This window comes from Protopterus annectens, chromosome 1.part1, assembly GCF_019279795.1.
Source record: "Protopterus annectens isolate FY-2018-M chromosome 1.part1, PAN1.0, whole genome shotgun sequence".
Classification (NCBI taxonomy): domain Eukaryota; kingdom Metazoa; phylum Chordata; order Ceratodontiformes; family Protopteridae; genus Protopterus; species Protopterus annectens.
The window spans coordinates 291890050-291909776 of record NC_056726.1 but is presented as its reverse complement, the minus strand read 5'-3'; the positions used below and the strand labels follow the sequence as shown (position 1 = coordinate 291909776).

At 44.1% G+C, this 19727-nt stretch overlaps 1 protein-coding gene across 2 annotated transcripts in view; it reads left to right on the top strand.

Moving 5' to 3' along the window:
• Positions 1–19727, top strand: part of POLDIP3 (DNA polymerase delta interacting protein 3) — a 1331876-nt gene that overhangs the window by 354440 nt on the left and 957709 nt on the right. For both annotated transcript variants that reach the window (XM_044074576.1, XM_044074567.1), the window contains exon 4: positions 10916–11020. In XM_044074576.1, the coding sequence (XP_043930511.1) occupies positions 10916–11020 (105 nt within the window). The remainder of the gene's footprint in view (positions 1–10915; positions 11021–19727) is intronic.

The following is a 19727-nucleotide window of genomic DNA, read 5'->3' as shown; positions in this document are numbered from 1 at the left end:
TCAAACTACCAAGCAAATCTCTCCTGGCAGCTCCCTTGGGAGGAAATTTAGCATTTTTGCAGACAGCTGGCACATCATCACAAAAGACAAATGGGTCCTAAACATTGTCTCACAAGGATACATATTCCACTTTCATACCTTGCCAAGGATAAAAGGAATGCCAAACCTGCCACCAAATCAATGGGCAGAGGCACAAAAACAAATTACAGCTCTCATGGACATGAGAGCCATTCAACAGGTACCTACACAGGAGCAAGGACAAGGATTTTACCCAAGACTCTTTCTAGTCCCCAGAAAAGACAAAGCATTCAGACCCATTCTGGATCTTTCAATTCTGAACACCTATCTGCAAGTACCAAAATTCAAGATGCTAACACTACAGCAGCTTCTTCCCATGCTGGGCAAGAACGCTTGGCTAGTAACGTTGGACCTCAAGGAGGCATACCTGCATGTCCCTATCAGACAAAATTGCAGAAGATACCTCCGCTTCATTGCAAGTTCAACGCATTATCAATTCTCTGCACTGCCCTTTGGCTTATCTACCGCGCCCAGGGTCTTCAACAAATACCTGGCACCAGTAATTGCATACTGCAGACAAAGAGGAATTCAAATATACCCATACCTGGACGACTGCCTTATTCAAGCAGAAAGCAAGGACATTCTTTTAAAACATGTGGCATTTGTCAAACACCTTCTAAGTTGCCTAGGGTACACAGTAAACGAAAAGAAATCAAAACTAGTGCCCTCACAAAACATAATATTCCTGGGTGCCAGCTTGAATACAACGGCCCAGATGGCTTATCTCATGCCAGACGAGCAACAACAGCTGACTCAATATTTCAAAATAATGGCAACAAAGACCCAACTCCCTGCAAGAAAAATTCTGCAGGCTTTGGGATTCATGGCATCTTGCATACTACTAATACCATTTGCAGAACTGCATATGAGGAAATTACAATGGTACCTGAAAGGCGTATGGACTCAGCACAACCACAGCTTGGAAACAATGATACCACTCATTCCCTGCCTTCAGCAGGAGTTCCTATGGTGGGCATAGGCATGTCACCTCAACAAGGGTCAGCCTTTCACCTTACCCACAGCCAGGCAAACTATGACAACAGATGCCTCAGACTGTGCCTGGGGAGCACACATGGCAGGACAGTGCATTCAGGGCAAATGGACTACAGATCAAAGGCATCTGCATATCAATCAAAAAGAAATGCTAGCAGTACAGAATGCCCTAACAGCTTTCAAGGACCTCTTACACCCAGGACAACTAATAATAAAGACGGACAATACCACAGTAATGTGGTACATAAACAAGCAAGGGGGCACACATTCCTACCCTCTATGCAGGCAAGCAATGACCTTGTGGAACACAGCACTGTCTTACCAGGTTCAATTACAAGCACAATTCCTGCCAGGAAAGGAAAAACACATTGGCAGACGACCTAAGCAGAAGCATCATGGATCCACACGAGTGGAAACTAGATTCACAAGTATTTGCAATGATGGCTCAAAAATGGGGACGCCCAGACATAGAACTGTTTGCCTGCCCCCAAAACTACCAACTTCAAAAATTTTGCACAAGGACATTCCATCCACAAGTTTGGAAAGTTGACTCCCTCTCATTCAGTTGGAAAACATTAACAAGTGTATGCCTTTCCTCCACTGCCTCTTCTAGCAAAGGTACTGCTGAAAGTCAGATTAGAGAGGCCACTAATAATACTTATTGCACCAGACTGGCCATGCCAGCATTGGTATCCAATTCTAAGGAACATGGCCCACGGCCCACCATGGATTTTACCACAGATTCCTCACCTGCTCACCCAGTGAGACAATCAGATTCTACACAGCCAGCTCAAGACTTTAAACCTGGTTGCATGGCAAATTACCTAAACAACCAGCCAACACCTCTATCCAAAGCTGTTATGGATGTCATTCTGGAGGCCAGGAGACCCAGCACCAGGAAAACCTATTCAGACAAATGGAAAAGATTTTGCTCCTGGAACCAGGCTAAAGGCCAAAATCCCCTTGATCCAAACATTCCTCAGATTCTACAATATTTAACTGAGATGTTGCACAAAGGACTTTCATTTTCATCTATTAAGATCCACGCCTCAGCAATTTCAGCACATTACAACATGGATCCTCCTTTATTCTCACATCCACTCCTAAGACAGTACCTCAGAGGGGCTAAGAACATAAGACCACCAACACCTACTTGGGATCTCAACTTTGTTCTGGAAAAACTTACACTGCCGCCCTTTGAACCAGCTTTTTCAGCTGATTTAAAATTTCTTTCATGGAAAACTGCCCTGCTGCTAGCAATAACCTCAGCTAGAAGAGTCTCAGAGCTACAGGCACTAATGGCAGTGGAGCCTTTCCTCATTTTTCATCACAACAGAGTCTCTCTACGAACTAACCCTTCCTTTATGCCAAAGGTGGTATCCAGTGTGGCCCTAAACCAAACCATTAATTTGCCCACCTTTTTCCCAAATCCCCAGAACAAAGGAGAAAGACTCCTGCACTCTTTGGACATTCACAGGCAATTACATTACTACTTGGATAAAACTAAGGCTTTCAGAAAAATCTGACCAGCTCTTTGTAGCCTATGCTGCAGGATCACAAGGAAAAGCTATCTCAAAACAGACCATTTCTAAATGGATAGGGCATTGCATACATTTCTTCTACACGCATCATGGGAAACCGGTACCTGCTAACATTAGGTCCCACTCCACCAGGGCTACAGCTACATCAGCAGCCTTTCTCAGAGGAGTGCCAACCAAGGATATTCTGGAAGCTGCAACTTGGAGTTCAGTGTACACCTTCACCAAATACTATCACTTACCTCTATATTCTAAGACTGGAGCTGGTTTTGCCACTGCAGTTTTGCAGGGCCTACTAGCTTCTTCTAACCCTGTTTAACTCCACCACCCATCCTTAGCTTTGAGATTCAACCCAAGTGTGATGACTGCAGCAGGGTAACACGATGAATATAGTACAGTTTTGTACCTACCATAAATGTAGCTGTTCGAGTGTTCACCCTGCTGCAGTCCAGGTTACCCTCCCTCCATCCCCTCTGAACTAGCTAAACTTATCTATACCACTCTATTTGCTTGTGCCTGAAGGTATTGTTTTATTTTTATGTATACCTGACATCTGGGGCAAGAAAAACTGAAGAAAATGGCGTCTGATGCCTCTTATATACCCCTGGCGCACTGACGTCAGGGAAGAAGCAGCAGCAGCAACCGACGCCGGACCAAGACTTTGGAACTCAGGCCGACTGCGGGACCGCCTGATGGCAGGACAACCCAAGTGTGATGACTGCAGCAGGGTGAACACTCGAACATCTACATTTATGGTAGGTACAAAACTGTACTTTTCCGTACCTGGACGACTGGCTCCTTACCGCCCCCACCAGGCATCAACTAGTTCAGGGACGCTACCATCAGTCTATGTCACCAGTTGGGCATAACAATAAACTGGGAAAAATCTGCCTTATTGCCCTCACAGCGTGTCACCTTTATAGGAGCAGATTTAGACACCATTCGAATGTGAGCATTCTTACCACAAGAAAGGATCACGTATTACAACAACAAATACACATGCTGATGCCCCTGAGACAAGCGAAGGCAAGACTGGTTCTCCAACTCCTAGGGACCATGGCAGCAACTATCATGTTATTCCCTCTAGCAAGATTACATATGAGACTTCTTCAGTGGCTCCTCTTTGTCCAATGGACTCTCCAAAGACTCCCACTATCTTATCCCATCTTACTCATAGAGAGGTGCAAGCAGGACCTCTGTTGGTGGCTGTGCACCAACAATTTGAACGGGGGAAAGCCTTTCGTTCCACCCGTCCATGTTGCCACGGTGACCACGGACCCCTCCCAGATGGGGGGGGCATTATTTCGGCAGGACAGTCCAAGGCACGTGGCAGGAACACGAGATACATTTGCATATAAACATCCTGGAGATGAGAGCAGTGCTTCTTGCGTTGCTAGCACTTCAGAAAGTTCTTCCTCTAGGGACTATTGCGATACACTCAGACAACATGTCAGTAGTGTGGTATCTCAACAAGCAAGGGGGAACCCGGTCTTACCCTTTATGCAGAGAGGCCATGCGAGTGTGGCATTGGGCAATAACTTCCCCAATGGTTTCTGGTGGCAACGCACATTCCGGGGAAGTATAACGTAATAGCGGACAGGCTAAGCAGAGTGATCCTTATGCCTTGCGAGTGGTCCCTGAATCGCCTGGTTGCAGAGCGAATCTTCAGCAGATGGGGTCAGCCTTGCTGCGACCTTTTTGCCAGCCTTCTCAATGTGAAATGCAGCAACTACTTCACGCTGATCCCCCCACAGGGGGAAATCACCCAGGGATGTTCTGGTTCACGATTGGCCCTCCGGACTGCTTTATGCTTTCCCTCCGTTTCCCCTGCTGTCAAGAGTGATTCAGAAAGCGCAATCCATGGGAGGCAGAATGATTCTGATTGCCCCACACTGGCTTCGACAAGTCTGCTTCCCCTTTCTTCAACCATACATTGTGGACACTCCTTGGATTCTGGTCCCTCAACCAGATTTACTGGCACACATGTCGGGACAGTTCCACCCCTCTCTGATGACCCTCCGGTTGACAGCCTGGCTACTCCACTTCCATCGCTAGTCAGACGTCATAATTTTTCACCGGAAGTGGTCCGTATATTATCATCCTCTCATAAGCCATCCACTAGAAAGATTTATTCTAGCAAATGGAAAAGGTTGTCTATCTGGGCACATACTAGAGGCAATGATCCTTGCACAGCTCCAATAGATTCAGTTCTGGAGTTCTTGTCTATGCTGTTCTATCAGGGGTCCGCATCAGCCACCATCAAAGTTCAGCTGGCGGCGATATCTAATTTCCATGTAGCGAATGAACCTAGTCTCATGGCTCACAGACTATGCAAAGCATTCTTTAAAGGTACTCTATTGCTTCTTCCCCCAGTGATCGAACCTATCATGCCCTAGGATCTCAATTTTGTTCTTCAAGCCCTTACTCTACCACCGTTTGAGCCTGCAGCTACCTGTGAATTAAAATTCTTGACATGGAAAACAGTATTTTTAACAGCAGTCCCTTCAGCGAGGCGGGTTTCGGAAATTCAAGCCCTCTCCATCAAACCCCCATATTTAATCTTCCATAAAGATAGGGTCTCTCTTAGACTGAACCCCTCTTTCCTTCCTAAAGTGGCTTCTGTGTCTAACATGAATCAGTCCATTGAGCTGCCTGTTTTCTTCCCCCACTTTTCTAACAAGGCAGAATTTAGATTTCACCAATTGGATGTACATAGACAGTTACGCTTCTATCTACACCAGACAAAAGATATCTGGAAATCTGACCAACTCTTTGTCTCCTTTTTGGAAAACCGATTGGGTTCTCAGGTATCCAAGGTCACGCTGTCTAGATGGATAGCCAGTTGTATCTCTTTCATCTATCAGGCAGGAGGTAAAAATTTGCCATTTCCAGTCAAGGCACATTCTACTTGGGCTGTTTCTACATCTACATCCACAGCCTATCAAGCTAGATTGTCAATGGATGATATATGTGCTGCAGCTACTTGGGCTTCTCCTCACACCTTTGTTTCTCATTACAAATTGGACATGGTCTCCAGGGGCAGGCCTTCCTTTGGCTCCACAGTTCTCAGGAGTATTTTCCTACGAGCCACCCAGGATGTAGGTGCTAGGGACGCTGTCCCACAGGTAAGAATGTAGGCGAGATAGGACTACATAACATCAAGAAGTTATGTACTCACCATAACGTTCGATGTATATAGTCCATCTCGCCTCACATTCTTACTTACCCTCCCACCTTCCCCCTGCCTGGAGGATTTGGAGGTTAGGTTGTCACCTGCAGAGAGTCCCTTTGATTAGTCTATTGTTTCTATGGATGTGATGTGTGTATGGAGTACAAATGTTTTTCGCAGCAAACTAGATCTGGGGATATGGAGCAGTGCACCATGGGATACCCTCTTAGCCCAGCCAATGAGAGACTTTGAGCTAGTAAAATCGGCCGAGTCGGAGCCGATATTTGGCTCCGAACCCACGGGTAAGAATGTGAGGCGAGATGGACTACATACATCGAATGTTATGGTGAATACATAACTTCTTGTTTTGGCTCTATGGTTCTCAGGAATATCCTTCCATAGGGCCACTCGGGGAATAAAGTAGCTGGGGACTCTGTTCCAACTGTCAAGAATTAATGAAGATTGACATCAGATAAGGAAGTTGTGTACTCACCATAATGTTCCATCTGTGCTATCTTTGTTCATTCTTGACATCCCACCTCTACCTTCCCCCTCCATTAGATTTTCTTGAAAATCAAGCCCTTGTCCTGAGCTTTCATTAGGGTTATTACCTTGGACCTTGCTTCTTCTCATAATTTCTATATTTTTCTTGCTATAGTCTGCAAACTCAATCTGAGATAATACAGAGAGGGGCACTGGGGGTAGAAACTTAGCCCGAGAGTTTGCTTGGCTGGCGCAAGCTGTATAATAGCCGAGCCGGTTCTAAGAATCAGAACTGTGTCCCAACTGTCAAGAATGAATGAATGAAGATTGACATCACAGATGGAATGTTATAGTGAGTACATAACTTCATTTTTTTTCTGCACTGGATAGGACTGTGGAGTCTCTGGTCTCAGAAACTGTGCAGGACAGACAGTTTGATGCTTATTTGCAGTTTTGTTATGCCCTTTGAAACCTTAAAAGACACTGTTCCTCGCCTTTGGAATCACCTGAACCAAAGGTGATACCACATCCAGGAGGAAGCACAAGAAAGCCTAGGAGATTGTCTTCCTTTTCTGCACCTTTGAACCAAGATTCCCAAACCTCTGCCCCATAAAAGCTTGAGCAGTTTTGTAGGGGTCAAGACTCCCACAAATTTTTATGCAAGAGCTGTATTGCTAACCTGCCAGTAGTACTTCTGAATACAGTGGAGGAGTGCAAACTATTTCCAGTCTGTAATAGTCTTTCCAGCTACTGATAGTTTAGGATCCTTGACTATTTTGAGAAGAAAGTAGGTGCAACTGTCTCCCTGGCCTTCACAGCACTCCGATATCAGCCCACATGATTAAATGTCAAGGTGAGCTCCTGAGCCAGAGATGATTGATGTGACCCAGAAAGCAAAAACTGTTTGAACATGTCCACATCGTTACCCAGATAGGAAAGCATGCCATGAAATGAGGCTATGATATTGTTGATGCGACATCCAGGGCAGCTGTCACAGTGTCTGTAATTAGAAGACATGGCTGTCTTGAGAAGACAAACTTGTACCAGAGGGTATCAAGGGGTAGGTCGTATAAAATACTGTGCTAGCCAAAGACCTACTTTTGGGTTCCTGTAGCAGAAATGCTTGAGATTGGAGGAAATGATGATGACTGTTCAGTTAATGAAATGGTTATCTGATTTGATTATCCTTCCCAAACCAAAACTAACCCTATTATTGCCACCAGACGAAGGGCAAACAATTAGTAAAAATGTCAGGGAGACCAGAAGGAGAAACTTTGGGGCATCTATGAGCTGTACTTCTTGTGGTACAAGGTTTGATTCCCTCAACCTTCATGTGTATGTGTTGTGACCTTGAGCAAATTATTTTACCAGACAATGTCTTGGGACAACTAGAATTTAGGCTAGTCTCCTCAATGGTTTCTTGAACTGCAAGCCAAGTAACAACCTATGAGAGCCTTATTAGAATATGTAATAGAATATATTTAGAGCATATTCTAGAGGAGTTCATTTACAGCTAGAGACTTCCTAAGGGAACTGGGGTACATGGTATCCACAATTCTGATGGCATCTCTGTCAAGGTTGCATATGAGAAAGATTCAGTGGTACCTCAAGAACACCTGGAATCAGCACTTCAGTCTGTGGAGGAGATCTCTCTTCTACCCTGTGTGTAAAGAAAGAAAGAATTGGACAGGATGGTCTGAATGCAGGGGTTCCCTTCTGATGGAATCCCCCAAACCAGATCTTGACCATAAACACATCGGTCACTGCTTGGGAAGTTCACTCAAACAGGCAGAAGGTCCAGAACAAATAGTCACTCCTAAAGCAAGAAACACTTTAGCATAATATAAATGTTGGCACTCATCAGATTCTAAAGGCATTTAAAGTAGTATAGCAAACTGGATTGCTTTAGGTGGTCTCAGACAGCACAACTTAAATGTAGTACATAAGCAAGGGGACACTGTTATATCCTCTGATGCAGACTGACAGAGATTACCTAGAAGATAACCGCAGAGTCAGACATGAATCTAAGTTATACATCCCATCCTACCTTAACTCATTGGCAGACCACTTGTGCAGATCAGAGGCAATTACCACAAGTGAATGTTGCACAAGGATGTATTTCCAGAGCTTGTTCACAGATGGAATATCCCAGTGATGAACCTTTTCACTTCTCCAAGTCTAGAAAGATGAAGTTCTGTAACAGAGCACCACATAAAAAAAGGTTTTGCAGTGGATGCCTTCTTTATCAGTTAGGCGGTGTTTGCCTCTTTGCATTCCCTCTAAACCCTTTCCCCAGGGTGATCCAGAAGGCAAGAAAGGAGGGAGGTTCAAAAGTGGTACAGATGGCACCCTTTTGGTCTAGGCAGCATTGGTTCTGTCTTCTCATAGCAGTGACCGGAGTCATACTGGTCATGCTGCCTATGCAACTGGATCACCTGACTTGGATCAGTGGGTCCTTATACACTCAAAACTGTGGACCCTCCAGCTCAAAGCATGGATGATATGATCTTAACTTCCTTAAAATACCAGTTCTCAGATGGCATGCTTGATGTCATGAAGGAAGCTACTGAACGTGCAGTATGGAAATGTCACCTAACGAGATGGAAAAGATTCTCCCTTTGGTGCAAATGGAGGAATCGGGGCTTTCTGCAGCGTCCACCTCAATGAAGGAATGTCCCTGTCATCTCAGTCAGCGTGGCTGTATACTCTCCATTGGCATTCTGTTACTGCCAGACATTTTGGATCCTACATCTAATACTACCTAGGAAAGAAATTGCTTCTTTTTGGAACCCAAACTTTATCCTGGAAAAGCTTAAGCAACTACTCTTTGAACTAGCAGCTACATCCCCCTTAAAATTGCTGACATGGAAAATGGCCCTTCTGCTAGCTAGTACATCAGCCAGTAGAATTTTGGAACTGCAGGTGCTCATTCACAAAGAGCCAGAAGATAGTCACTCTGAGGAAAAAACATTCTTTTATGCCTAAAGTTGTGACATAATTTATCTCAACCTATTTTTTTACAAGTACTAGTCCTTTTTTACAAACCTTCAAAGTAAGGGAGAAAGAATTCTTCAGTATTTTGGCTCTGCATATACAATTGAGGAAGTACTTGGACAATACAAAAAGTAAATAAGAACTGCAGAGCAACATGTGTCCTTTTGCATTCAAAAGGGAAGAAAAGCCAGTTTTCAAGCAGTCTCTTACGTATCTTGGTTACTGTGTTTCTGTTACCATTCTTACTTGTTCTTATGAAATGAGCATTTAAAATCTCATACAACCAGAGATGCAGCAACCACTGTAGGCTTCCCTGGCAGGGTGAGTGCATAATCCATTCTACGGGTTGCTACTTGGTCATCAGTAGACACCTTCATTAAACATTACTGGCTGTTAATTGTCAGTAGATTTAGGGTGGATTTCACCACAGCAGACTCAGCCACCTGTCACACCTTGTAAGCACTGTGGATTTTCCCAGTAGTAACTGCAGCAGTAATCCATATGATGAACATAGTATAGTTGTGTAGGGAACTTATCATAATAGATGTTAGAGTAGACCAGTGTGGCAATGGAGTTTCCTGTCCCAACTTCCAGTCTATTTTCTTCCTACAGCTGGAATGGGATGCCTCTGTATTCTTTTTCAGCTTTTCCTCTTCCAGGCTCCTACATACACCCCTGTTCACAGGGTCTTAAGCTTACTCGCATCATGATATGCTGGAGGGACAGGTTTCCAAAGTCTTTCAAGGATCATTGGTTCTCTGTTGGAAAGGTAGTGGCATCAGTTCTACTTTAGGTCAGGTACTGGCTTTGGAATTCACCAGGGACGACGTCCTGTCATGAACCTTGGGAAAGAAAGAAAGATTTGAAGATAGGGAGTGGGAGGTGGATGTCTGTTTTATATTGGGTATATGCTGACTTCCCAGAGATGCAGGCATCCATATGCGCAGGAAGGGAAAGGGTACTAAGCACTGGACATCATTCCTTGTACAGCTGAAGTCCCACTAGTAATTAGTACTGCAATAGTGATCCACTTGAACGTCTGCTCTTATGATAAGGTTTTGTACAGTTTTACTTTGTAATAAGTACTGTCACCAGCAGTATTTTTGGTGGGCTTCCCATCAGAAATTTGAGTCCTGTTCTGTAGTTACAAATCCTGCAGCTAAAGAAATAGAGCACAGTTGCCAAAGAGTACAGTGTGTCTTGAACCTCCCTGTAATGCCATTAAAACAGTTTTGAAAGGGGAATTATGTACTTCCTGCACTCCTGCTACTTATATGTACCAACTCTGAGAGTGATGTGCATCAGAGTAAGGGGAATAGGTACAGCAGCTTCATACATGATACTACTACCCATATTCTTACTTTCTGAGATGTTTTTCTGAGAATCATCTCTGTCCTTGGAGTTTCGCATGAACCTTTTTATGGTATTTTAAAATAGCTGTGTATAATTTTGTAAAGTTATATTTAATGGAACTTTGAATTTTCTTCACATTTTCATTTCCTGTTCAGTAACAGTTGGTCACAGAACTGTTTGGATTTTTTAATAAAAACAAGTTGCAGTCATATTTATTAGCTTTTGTGTACTGTACCGCTACAAAACCATCTCGAACAGCATTACAGATTTAGTAATTTTCTTTTGTTTTAATTACACAATTGCGCAGGGAGAAGAAGAGGAGGATGAGGAAGAAGAGGAGGAGGAAGAAACCATAACCATTCCAAACAAACAAATGAAGATTACAACAACAAATGACTTGGTTCAGACACGGGTAAGAAATTAAAATCCTTTGTAATGCTATAGGAAAAAAGCAAGCAAATTCAGGTAGAAATTCTGTGTAGTAATGTAGGGTAGAAGGATAGTGCATATAACCTTAGCTTGTTTTAGACAATTGGCACAAAAGTAGGATTTAGTTTTAGAACAAGACTTTTGTCGATTGGGCCTTGGATGGAGTGGGTAATGATCTATTATCCTAAAGACAGTTCTGTTACTGTGAGATGTATGTTGAGAGGTGATCAATAGCAAATCATCCTTGGTGGTAGCTGGGAAGCTACAGCAATCCATCCATCCTGTTTTGTGGCCTCAGTGGTCTTTGTTTCTCCAGTAAAAAATGGAGCTTCTTGTACAGCGTAAGTGCTTGTAAGCAGAGGAAGCTATCTTGATCTAATAGCAAATAATAATAACCTTCTGCAGGAATTTGGTTAGGGATTTCATGTAGTTCTAGCAAAGCATACACCTACGTTACTGTTAGCAGTACACAGAAGAATGTACTTGGTGTGCTACAACATTGGAAAACAGCCATTGGAAAAAGGTAAAATTATTCATTCAGCAGGTAAATTTGTGATGTTCACATAAGGATCATTGCTGCTGAAATCATAGTATGGAAGTAGTTGTTGGAGGAGTGTCATTCCTGGCCTAATCTTTTTAGCTGACATTTGTCCTCATGGGCATATAGCCTTGCATCTCCAGGCAGTTTTGAAAACTGTGGATTTTTATTAGAGTTTTGAGTTATTTATTGTTTTGTAAATTTCTGTTGATGGTTCAAGGAACCTAATTCTCTGAACTTTCAGTAGCAGTGGCTAATTACAGCCTTTTGATACCTGAAGACTTAGAGAATACCCCCTGCATACTGATAAGCTTTTGCGTAAATTGTTCACTGAACCCATATGTCAAATTAAGTCTTAAAAACAGGTAGTTGTAAAAATATGTATAACAGGCTTATTCAGGGGATCTTCACCTGCAGACTGGTCATAATGTCAAAATGGTAAATGTTGATACTGGTTTTGTTTCTTTTTAATGTAGAAAATGCATTGTTTTACTTGTGGGTAATATAAATAAACACAACGTGTTACAAGTGCTCTTCCATGGTAGACCCATAGTATCAGCAGCAGAGTTGTTCACCTGGTTGTCAACTTCACAATTATGTCCTGCAACATGCTTTTGCATGATGTTCTGCTGTATTTGCACAAGTATGTAAATTATATATATATATTTAATACCTTGAAGTAAAAAACACTATCCATGCATGCTAGATGCCAATAGGTTCATAGGTGTGTACTAGGCTAATGGCCCTGGAGCCTTTACAAGCCTAGTCCATAGAAATGCCCTGTCATCATGCCACCGGACAGTAGTTCCCAGTGCCTCTATCAAGTAGAGCCACTGCAGTGATCCCCGGGGTGAACTTTCTATTTCCCATCCACTCATCAAGATTTCTGTTGAAGAAGGGCCAGTGAGGTGCTGTACTTGACATGTATGGGAAGTCTATTCCAGAGCATGGGCAGTCTCTTGGTTATGAACCTGTCCCTCCACCATGTTCTGTTGATTGTGGTAATGAGGTTGAGTTCTCTGGAGCGTGTGGTGTGGAGGGATTTGGATTTCTTTAGATGTAGCATTTCTAACAGAGCTGGGTAAGACATGGCTTTGTAAGTCAAGCAGAGATTGTCTCTTAGTAGACGATATGAGACCGAGAATAGCTGGAGTTTTTTGAGTCTGTCCATGTAGGACATGTGTTTAAGGCCTAGGATCCTCTTCGTGAGGTACTTCCAGCTGTTGCATTTGTCTAGTGAGGTACATGCCAAATGGGGATTTATATTTGATGATTGGCCTAATGAGGGAAGAGTAGAGAGAGATGACGACCTCTTTCTTCCTGGATGCAAAACCCTTTGTTATGAGATGTGCCACATAGGACTTTCTGACCACAATGGCAATGTGGTGGTCGAAGAAGTTGCTGCCAACCTGTCCCCCCAGATCTCTTATAACACCTTCAGTGTTCAGTGGGCTCCCATTGATGTTGTAATTAGTGGGAACTAAGTTTTTCCCAAAGGGGATGACTATGCTTTTTTTGGCATTGCACTTAAGGCCATGGTTTCGACACCAGTCATTGGTCTCAGTGAGACCTTTCTGTAGGATGTCTGCATCACTTGGGGAGTTAATAATGGCTTCCAGCTTGCAAGTAGTCTGCGAACTTCATCAGCCAGAGTCCCTCCGTGTTGGCCTGGACTTCTGAGAAGTAGATGCCAAACAGAAGAGGACCCAGGACCGATCCCTGTGGGACTCCACTCGTGACTGCTCGGCAGTCTGACTTGGAGTCCGTTACTTTCAATCTGTGGGTTCTGTCTGTGAGCCAATTTGCAACCCACCTAGTGATATAGGGGTTGATGCCTAGTTTGAGTTTATCAATAATTCCTGAGTGGGGAATGGTATTAAAAGTGGGGGAATAGTATCAAAGGCCTTGTATAGATCGAAGTAGGCTGTATGAACTGCCTTGGCCTCATCCACAGCTCTGATGACTGACTCCGAGTCAACCAGGTTGAGCAGGCATGAGCTACCTTTGACAAAACCAAATTGTGTGAGGTCTAGAGTTTAGAGATTCCCTATATCCTTGTTAGTTAGGTCCATGATGATGCACTCCATAGCATTACCTGGCAGACTCGTCAGGCTAATGGGCGATATTTCCCAGGGTCTGTAGTCACTCCCCCTTTATGGAGAAGGATGACTGTAGCACTGAGCCATTTGGTAGGGACAAAGCCTGAGGTGAGGCTGTGATTGAACAGGGCACACAAATGTGGTGCCAGTTCACTTTGTAGTTCATGTGGAACACATCCAGGGATATTGGGTCCCATGGAAGCTGTATTCTTGGCCTTGGACAATGCAGCTTTAACCTGTGCTGCAGTAATGCTGGGTGCCTGACATTCTTCCGGTATTGTGATTGGTCCTTGGGGGGGGGGGGGGTAAAGTTGGCACTGAATCTGTCTGCCAGTATGTTGGCAATATCTGTTGGCTCAGTGTAGGAGGTACCATTGTTCAGTAACTCAGAGCAAACCTGGGTATTGCTGTGGAGATTCTTGATATAACTGTAGAAAGCTTTGTGGTTGTTTTTAGTGTCTGCCGCAATTTTGCCTTCATAGTTGGCTTTAGAGGTTTTGATGAGGGATCTCAACTTTTTGTTGAGGCTAATAAGGGAGTTTTCCAGTCTTGGGACTTCACCTTTTTCTGCAAGTTTCTTCCTTCTGTTGTTGAGTTTATTAATGGCAGGGGACCACTAGATTGGCTTCCTTTTTTTGATGGAGAACGTCTTGGGTATGGCTAGTTCCATGCATTTATGTCCATGTTCATATTCATACAGTGCATTGGTGTATGATTCGGCAGTCATGCATCTATTTTCCATTGACATGGGTGCTGTGAAGTTAGCCACCTCTGTTTGTAGGAGCCCAAAGTCAGCTTTGGAGAAGTTTTTCATGGTGATTACCTTTGTGGGGGGGGGGGGGTGAGATGTGGATTTCGATGGTGATTAGTTTGTGGTCGGATCTAACCAGGGAGGAATTGACTACTGGTGTAGAGTAACGTTTGCCCATGTTAGTAATAACCAGGTCAAGGATGTTGATTCTTGTAGTGGGGGTGAGAATGAGCTTGTGTAGGGCATTGGAATTGATGAATTCCAGGAAGCATTGGGCCAGTGTATTAGTAGTTTTCCCAGATGATGGAGGGGTAGTTGAAGTCACCTAGTATTAGAGTGTTCGGTTGGACCTTAGTAGTTTCCAGGGTGTTTAGGAACGTGGAGTTGAGAGTCTTGGGATATGGTTGGGGACCTATAGCAGGCTACGACCTGAATCGCTGTCTTACCCAATGTTAGTTGTACCTGAAGTATCTCAGATGTGTTATGCTGGGCTACTAGTCTGGAGGTGTGCATATCCATTAAGAATATGGAGACACCACCGTCTTTGGAGCTTCAGTCCATATTCTGGGGCCGAAAGGTGTCAAACGAGTTATAGCCTGGTAGCGCAGGGGTGCTTTCTGCTGCTTTAAGCCAGGTATCCATTACAGCACAAATGTCGATGTTCTCCATTTTGAGGAGTGCTTCAAATAAGTGCATCTTGAGATTTAGACTTCTAGCGTTGAGCAGCATGACCCTCAGATTGCATTTATTTATACCTGTTACGATGGTAATTTGGTCTTTGGAACATCACCTAAAAAGGCACTATAGGGGTGGCAAGAGCTTTAGCCAATATCCAGAAACCCAGGGGTGACAGATGCAGGCCATCTGTGGCAAAGCGTTGAGGTCTGTCAGTCATGTCATTCCAAGCAGACAGATACTAGATCCCCTTAGAATAACACCAGAAACTTAGCCAATTGTTGAAGTCAGTCATTTTCTGCTTGCACTGCAGTATCATTCTGGGCGACAGTAGGATGCTGCTCAGGACTAGGGTCATACCTGCGTGGGCCACATAATCTGAGAGCTCCTCCATGTCTCTTTTCATGTAGTCCAGTGAGGTGCGTCTCAGGTCATTCACACCCACATGAACAGTGACAGAGTCATACTTGTACTTGTTGTGGAGTGACCTGAGTGCATGTGTTATGTGCTAGATTCTGGTACGTGATAGACAGCTGACTGTTATCTTCTCCTTATTCAACCTAGTGAGTGGGACATCAGTGTGCCTTACTATCGAGTCACCTGTGATTAGTGTATTGGGCAAGCTGTTTTGCCTCAGGGGCTTAGGTTGAGGGGCACACTGTGTAGGTGAGCTATGTGTCTTGTGATTTGTGCTGTGTTATGGTGGTCGAGTGCATTTCTGCCTTGGAGGTCTCTGCTGTTTGGGTAGATTTCTATTGAGAGCCTCAGCGAAGGTGGGTGTGTGGTTTCTGTTTTTATGTGAGAGCTGTGATGGTGGGTGTTCTGAAGGGCTATGTGTTGCATGTGGTGTGGTGCAGGTGTTGACCTTCTCCTCTTGACCAGCTATTCCGATCTTGGCTTGAGAGTACATGGCCTCCAATTTGGATGTATAAGTGCATCTCTCACAAGTCTGAGTGTTGGGAGGTAAGAAGAGAGGATTATATATATGAATGTCTCATTAAATATTGAATGTTCACGAGAGAATGTTGAAAAACCAATCACTTTAGAATGAATCTAAACAGATTGAAAATATTAAAAACTAATTTTTTTGGGTCCCATGCACCCTACCACACCCCCCACTAATTAAATGCACTAATTCTGAGAGCACACAACAGCAGGGTAAGGACATATTCCCTTACCACGCTGCAACGCAATTCCATTGATAATTATCGGTATAGATTCTTCATGTTGATTATCACGTCACATTTCAGTCGTGTTTATCTCGTGCAGTTTACAGATGTTCATGCAGATGTGAATATTTATTTTGCAAATATTCGTAAGTGTTAGAACAGACTAACTGTATATTTAGACATGTATGTGTTAGTTGCCTGTTAATTGCATTCTTTTGGTGTCTTTTTAATAGCACCTTGTGCTTGCATGGGGTTTTTGTTATACTTCTGCTTTCACACCCTTTACTGCTTTATTATCAGATATGAAATGTGTCACGTTTCCCATAGCCCGTCAGTCATCAGAAATTCTTAGAATGCATATGTCACATTGATTGTCACATTCGAAGCAAACTTCAAATAATTAGTGTGTACAGATGTCACATTTTAGTACAGAGTGTAATATTTTCTGCATATATAAATTTTGTTAATATTCATTATTACCAGCGGTGGTGGTGCTGCGGTAGCATTGTCGCCTCACAGTTAGACGTTGCCCGTTCGATTCTCAGATGTCCTTCATGGATGCATCTGCAGTCATAACAACTGGGTTGTCCTGTCGTCAGGCAGCCCTTCAGTCGGCCGGATTCCAAAGTCCGGGTCCGGCTTCGGCTGATGTCGCACTCCACCCGGCGTCATCTCTGTTGGTCTTCGGGTATAAAAGTATCAGCCGACGCCATTTTCCTCAGTCTTTCTTGCCGCGTGGGGCGCGAAGCAGAAGCTGTTCGCAAGTGCCGGTCGGTCGGATCCAGAGATTACTTCTACCGAATACTACTTCGAAGACTTCTAAAGCTAAGTACCCCGTTGGGGACTCTTTCTTGCCTCAGCCGATGTCAGAAAAGTTAACAATTGTTTAACCTGTGGGAAACAAATACCTCATAAAGATTTCCACTCTTACTGTCTGCCTTGTTTAGGCCCAGCCCACGTAGCAGCCTGTTCGCCTGTGCTTCTTTCAACCGACGAACGCTTAGGCGCCGGTCGGAGTTTGCAGAACAGTTTTTCGGTTCTGATTTTGCATACATTATGCCGCCGGATCCTCCGACTACCCAATCTACCAAAAACGCAAAGATAAAGACCGACACTGCGGTCCGCGGTTTCGGCGAAACCATGGTTAAGCAAACCAGTGTCTCGGTTTCGGCGAAACCGAGAAAACTGATCTAAGTACAGCTGAACCTATTCCTACAACTGAGGCCCCTGCTACAACTCTTGAATCGACCTCAGAAATTTTACCCACTACGGTGGTTGACTTATCAGACACCATCCCTTGGATGTCTCTACCCCAGCACGTGGTGCTGCTAGGCCTCCAGCAGCCATGTCCATTAAGGCCTTCGCCAGGGCTAAAGCAGCCAAGACTACTAAAACAGTGCCTGTTAAACCTCCCACATCCAGGCCCTCTTCTAGTTCCCAAATGCTTACTTTGGCAGAAGATTTAATTTCTTTAATCAGAGGATCTCAATCTCACCCAGATAGGGCCTCTCAGCCCCAGAGAAGAGACCTAGGGCAGAGCCCCTGAGCCAGTGTCCTCTGATGAATCTGCTGATGAATCAGACATAACTGACCAGCCAGAGGCTCCTTCTCCAATTTTGAAGATTCTGATGCTGAAGAATCCATTCCAGCTGCTTCCCCACCAGAAGAATTCTCCTTTGGGGAAACCTTGCATGCCATGCGAGAACAGTTCCAATGGCAGCAACAGGATTTTTCAGACTCCAGAAAAAGACTTAGGACCTTTCTGCACCTCCCACAGCACAGGCCCTTAGCTATACCTCCTGTTCTCTGTGGTGGATGATGCTTTCAATGATGTTTGCTCCGCTCCAGATTCTTTACCCCAGCCCCTGCCAAACCAGACAGATTTTACAGGGTGCCAGATACTCATCACCACCTTTACAAGGCCCCACTTGCAGACCCAGAAACTATATCCCAGGGTCCCAAGGCAGTAGCGACCATAGCTAAAAACCCTACTCCTTCTGAAAGGGAAGCAAGGTCATTAGACAGATGGGGTAAAAAGGTCTACACTTCAGCTACTCTCTCAGCTAGAGCTTTAAACGTCAGTTTCACATGATACAATACCAAGAGTTTATGCTTGATCAGTTAACTAAAAACTAACCACTGATGAATCTCTTGATAAGAAATATGTATTAGAGATGGTAAATAACATACAACAGGTTAGCAACCATTCCTTAAAATGTGGCTATGATGCACTGGAGGCTTCATTTAGATCAGCCATGACAGGCACAGTGATAAGAAGGCATGCATGGCTAAAGGAACAAGCTTTACCGGATCATGTTAAAGCTAAGCTGCTAGATGCTCCTATGGACAAGACAAGTTTGTTTGGTACACCTGCCCAGCAGGTTATGAAGAAAATGGAAGAAAAGGCAAAATCTGTTCAAACTGTTAAAGATTTCTTGCAGGTTCAACCCCAAGGTTTAGCAGGAACTGGCCTGCCAAAATTGGTCCTTTCCTGACTCCACAAAATTTCAAAGGGGCAGGAATAGACGTTCCAGAGGCAGAAACCAATCCAGAGGAGGTGCCTACAGAGGACGACAGTGGCAAGGTAACAACAGAGGCACAGACACAGCCACTGCCACTACATCAGCACAACCACAGTGACTTAACCCTAAATCCGCCTACCAGGGAACAAATAGCAGCTCCTCTAGGCGGAAAGTTAACCTTATTTTCAAGGAACTGGCACTGCATAACAAAAGACAAGTGGATTTTACAAACCATAGATCAAGGTTACCGGTTTCACTTCCACACTTTACCAGTCAAAAGAGGAATGCCAAATCTACCTCCAAATCAAAAAACAGAGGCTCTACGCCAGATAATGGAGTTAGCAAACATGAGAGCTGTGGAAAGAGTGCCAACAGCAGAGCAAGGAAAGGGGTTCTATTCCAGACTATTCCTAGTTCCAAGAAAGGAAAAAGTTGGAGACCAATTCTCGACCTGTCCACCTTAAATACATACATCATTGTCCCAAAATTCAAAATGCTGACCCTACAGCAGCTTCTTCCCATGCTGGGCAAGGAGTCTTGGCTGGTAACTCTAGATCTCAAGGAGGCATACCTGCACGTCCCCATTCGACCAATCTGCAGAAGATACCTCAGATTTCTTGCAGGATCAGAGCACTATCAATTCTCAGCATTGCCCTTTGGCTTATCTACTGCGCCCAGAGTATTCACAAAATGCCTGGCATCAGTAATCGCCCATTGCAGACTACAGGAATTCAAATTTACCCATACCTGGACGACTGCCTGCTACAAGGGACAACAAAAGCAAGCTGACAACAGATTTACAAAGGGTCATTTACTTGCTACAAGCACTGGGATACACAGTCAATTTACAAAGTCAAGGCTGATACCATCCCAAACAAGGACATTCTTGGGCGGAATTGGACACAGTAAAACAAATGGCATTCCTGACTACAGAAA